At 38.3% G+C, this 4,959-nt stretch overlaps 1 protein-coding gene across 1 annotated transcript; it reads right to left on the bottom strand.

Annotated features, from left to right (window-relative positions):
* Positions 1 to 175: 175 nt before the first annotated feature.
* prdx3 (peroxiredoxin 3) lies at positions 176 to 4,822 on the bottom strand. Its single transcript, XM_034898818.1, has 7 exons — positions 4,589 to 4,822; positions 3,137 to 3,248; positions 2,492 to 2,633; positions 2,025 to 2,160; positions 1,736 to 1,839; positions 622 to 787; positions 176 to 342 (listed from the first exon to the last, which is right to left on the bottom strand). The coding sequence occupies exons 1-7, from the start codon at positions 4,622 to 4,624 to the stop codon at positions 292 to 294; spliced, it is 747 nt and encodes a 248-aa protein (XP_034754709.1). The 5' UTR covers positions 4,625 to 4,822; the 3' UTR covers positions 176 to 291.
* Positions 4,823 to 4,959: the final 137 nt, after the last annotated feature.

Below are 4,959 nucleotides of genomic sequence, written 5' to 3'. Positions count from 1 at the left end.
GTTATTAGGCGTGGTTTTGACTTTGAGGGTAATTATTTTTGCAATTAATTAGATAACTTACTGTATTGGTCACATTGACCTTAACCGTAGTACGTTTTCTGTAGTGTTGAGAGGAAGGTGAATTAAATTCAGTTTCTTTTAAAATGAAAACAGCCACGATCAATCAAAACAAAGCTGCCATTTATAAAGAATATATTTATTAGTGTATTTAGCTGGGCATGAGTAAATACAACTTAACTCTAAACTAAGTGTACATATATTTAAGTGTACGAGACATTAACTTTGCCTTCTTCAGTTGACTTTTTCAAAGTACTCCTTGGATCCTTCTGGTGTTGGTTTGATCTGAAAAGTAAACCGTTCCACAGAATCAACTTTACCACCTAGTTTCCACTGCGGCTGTCTCGCAGAAGACTGACTTACATAATATCCATTTTAAAGCCCAGCAGCTTCTTTAAATGACATCCCCTGAACACACTGCTGGTAAAAACATGATTAACTATAAAGTTGGCAACAGAAATAAAGATGAGTTCAGATTTAGTGCTGACTGGGCTGAACAGCATTTAGTGTTAGAAACTCTTTGGGGAGCCGTTACAGATGGTATCTGAGGTTGAAAGAACTCACCGTTGGGGACTTGGGTGTCCAGCTGGCCGGACACACTTCACCATGAGTCTCCACAAACTGGAAGGCCTTCACCAAGCGAAGCGTCTCTTCAACAGAACGGCCCACTGGAAGGTCGTTGACACTCATGTGTCTCACCACACCGGTGGGATCAATGACAAACAAGCCTCTGAAGCACAGTAACAAACAATATCTTAATCATCGAGCATCTTTAACAATATTTAAAGAAAAAAATCAGTGCTGTAGTTACAGAAAAAGCAGTTACAACAGTAGTAATGGACAAATACAATGGATACAAAAAAATAGCAGGTCCCCAGGCGCTGTGATTGGCTGCCCGCTGCTCCCTTGAGGGAGGGGTTAAATGCAGAGAAGGAATTTTGCTACATGTATGTGCATGTGACAATAAAGTACCTTTAGCTTTTAACTTTCAATAGATGGAGACGCAAATGCGGGATTGGAAATGATTCAAAAACATCCCAGAATTGGCCCTCAGGTATTTAACATGTCTACTTCATTCAGAAAATAACTTTACAATGCACAAATGGTTGTACGCCAGTACAAGCGTGGATGTTTTATTTCTTTCAGTCCGTGTTTGTGTTGGCCTACTATTTTCTTTGGTCCAAAAGAGGCCTCTAGAATCAACACCAACAGAAGTTATATATTGCCACTTTATAATACATCAAACTCAACAAATATATATGAAGCAGTGCAGAACAAACTTCAGTATTGCCAATGTGGGTGTAGGTATGATTATCACACTCTGCATTGATATTAAAAAAATAACTGTTTTGCAACAACATATTATAAATAAATACCAAGAATATCTAAAAAAGGTCTCTATTACAATTATATGATTACAAATGACAGTGATGTTAGCCATGTGACCAATAATAGCAACAGTAAAGGTGAATGTAACAACACCACTAGTTAAGAGACTTTAGTATTATCACAATACATTTCTACTGGTTTGTCTTTTTTGTGTTTCTTCACCGCATTTTTTAAGAACATTAGTCAAGACAATGATATCCCTGTAAATGCTGTTGGGTAAAATAGTGACATTTCCATGTCGTGTAATGACAGCTGTGAATAGGTCAGAGAGAGCGCAGGATGACCCTACCTCAGTGCAATGCCGGGACCCTCCAGCAGCACGCCATAGTCTCTAGAGATCTGCTTGGTGAGGTCAGACAGCAGGGGGATGTGGATGTTGCCCAAGCCTCCAGTCTGACAAAACACCATGAAACAATACCTGTTAGATTTAAACTGATACAATTACGGCTGCTTATACTGTTAACAATACTGTCTTTCAGACACAAGTCAGTCAAATACTAAAAGCTATTTTATAGTCACAGAGTGGAACTTTGCACTAGTTACTGAGTAGTTAGTGGAGGGGGGGGGCAGTGGAGTACCTTGCGGGGCGTCTTGATCCATGCCAGGTGGGTGAATTGAGAGTCCACAGACACACCCACCACCTCACAGTTTATGTCATGGAACTCACTGGCCTTGTCGCTGAATGAGATGATCTCTGTTGGACACACAAAGGTGCTACGATATGACAGGCACAGAGAGAAATAAAGGCTTGGTGAGTAAAATCTTTACTAAATTAATAAATACACACACACACATATATACATATATACATATACATATATACATATACATATATATATATATATACATATACATATACATATATATATATATATATATATATAAAAAAACATAACCATTCAACAGTCACAAAGCACAAAGTGATGGGAGGGCTGTGGCCTGTGTGACTTGTCATCAGTAGAAATACTTAAACAATGTGCATTTTTTATCAAAAGGTCGAGAACGCCATCATGTCTTTTTCTGTATGCAGGTCACAAATACTCACAAATCCAGTGGGTAGAAGAAGAGGACCAGGTATTTGCCTTTGAAATCGGCAAGGCTCATCTCCTTGAATTCCCCATTGTGGACAGCTGTGGCCTTAAAAGGTGGAGCAGGCTGAGTGACGGCAGGGCTCCATCTGGAGGTGCCTGATGTAGAAAAGACGAACAGTTTATTCATTCATACTCTTAGCTCAGTAAAACCAAGGTGACTTACAGACTAAAGTACACAGACATCACACAGGAATCATCTCTGAACAATCTCACTTTACATCTAAAGTGAAGATAACATTGATGAAACACGCAAGCCATTTACTTTGATACTGTAGAAGCCGGGATATGCATCCAATGTGAAAATACTTTAACAACTTGGATATTTTAGGATGCATGTAGTTGCCTTATTGTAGATTTTTCATTAAAAATCATATAGTATTGTAATATTGAGCTTTAACAACCACACCAAACAATACATATTCTGCTGATAGAACTGACAAAATACACAAACTTTTCAAAGAAAACCAGACAGTTTTCTCAATTAACTGATGAAAATGCTTGGCCATTAAAATTGTTGCGGATTTGTTTTGTCAACCAATTAATCGCTTTTGCTCTAGCCATCTTATCAAAATTTGACTGTATTTTCTCTGACTGCATACTGGTAGAGAAGCATGCTCTCTGAAGTAGAGGAGCCGTGAGGATCCTTGCAGCCCCAGATGATCCATGTTGACAGGCTGCTCTCACTTCCAACCCTCCTGCTGCAACCCTTGCCTTAAAAAAAGAAATTCAACATGAATAATCTTCAAATACACTGGAAAACAATCCTGGGCTTTTTTGGCTTGTAAATTGACAACACTTATTTTTAAAGGTTTAACCAGCCATGAGGTCTAAAATATAGTCAAGTAGTGAAACTGTTGAATTTGTCCTTCATAAAAAAGGGAAAATATGTCCTTCCTCAGTTTGTTTTGCTAGTTGGCCATCGACTGTTGTCTTTGCGATGTGTTCAAGTGCAACATGGTGCTCTAGACACAGGCAACGGGAGGCCTCATCACCGCTAGTTCTTTGCCGTCTGTGAAGACACTAAAAATACCTCTAAAGAAGGTCTGATGTGGATTTTGTTCTGGAATTTAAAAAATTTGTATACACAGTAGTTGTATACACAAAAAAAGGACACGTTTCTGTTCAGCTAACCTGTTGACAGGTTAGTTACTAGTGTGCTAACTTCCTTGATCATTTAGCTAATTTTGAATTTTTCACAGGCATTCTTTTTCCTAGGTCATAGAAATATTACATGTTATACTTTTATATTGCTATTGTGTTAACTTCCACATAAAGATCTGTAGTGTCCCTTTTGACAAAAAGATATGTCTGCTCAAGGACGTTGCACACATACCATAAATACTTTTTTCACAGTACACATTTTGACACGTTAAAGCAAAAAAGCCACAGTTATAGTTGATCACAACGATGGCTGCATTCCATTTAGGTGTGTTAGTTTCAGGATATTATTCCAGTTGAAAGATTCTGGTTACTCTTTAAAACTGACACAGAAAACATAATAGCATCAAGAGAAAAACATGATGTGTTCCTTGCTAACTGTCTTACTGCAACATTTGAATAACAGAGACAGTATTACTAATGTCATTAATTACACTGGTGTTTTCCCGCTTTGACATTGCCCATGTGCTGAAAGGGGGTGACACAGCAGAAACATGGCAACATTAGACGTTTTTACAGTAGCGCAATGTATCAAATGGTCAATATAACATGGTAGTGACCTACCAAGCAAAGCTACTTTTTGTTGTTGAAGTTTACTTTTGTTAGAAGTTTAGAATGAAACCCTTTACTTACTCTGCTAACAGTTTTTAATGAATTGAACATTTCTTGTGGACCGTATTGGTCTACAACAGCGGCCGCGGACCAGAGGTTTGTCACCGGACTGGTGGTTTAAATGTGCGACACACATGCTATAACAGCGCCTCGGTGCAGGTGTAGATTATTCATCATTACCTGCTACCGACAGTAGTATATTACTGATTCATTCATACCGAAGTAAGGAGAAAAAGTGTCGCTATCAAATGCGATGTTATGTTGCACGGAGTTGCACTTACAGAGGTCCTGAGTAGTCTCCCGATGGTGGCTGCCATTTTGGATTATGACAGAGAGAGAAGGGCGGTTAGGGGTTTGAGCAGGTTATTGCGTCATTTACGCACGTGCTCCCATTAACACCACCTGCATGAAATATAAAATTATTTGTATGATATTCTGCACTAAAAAGTGTGTTTTGCTGGTACACATGATGCCCTAAAAATAAAAATAATATATGCCTTCAATGTGCTCGTGAACTTCAATAAACTCGACCTAGGAACGAGCAGTTAGCAAAAACATTATTTTTCTAAGCAATGGAAAAATAAAATTGGCTACACATAAAATGTAACTCAAAATGCCTTTTAACGTAATTTTTAGGTGTCTGGTTAGTGGT

This window comes from Etheostoma cragini, chromosome 17 (genome assembly GCF_013103735.1).
Source record: "Etheostoma cragini isolate CJK2018 chromosome 17, CSU_Ecrag_1.0, whole genome shotgun sequence".
NCBI lineage: Eukaryota > Metazoa > Chordata > Actinopteri > Perciformes > Percidae > Etheostoma > Etheostoma cragini.
This window is presented reverse-complemented; position numbering and strand designations above follow the sequence as displayed.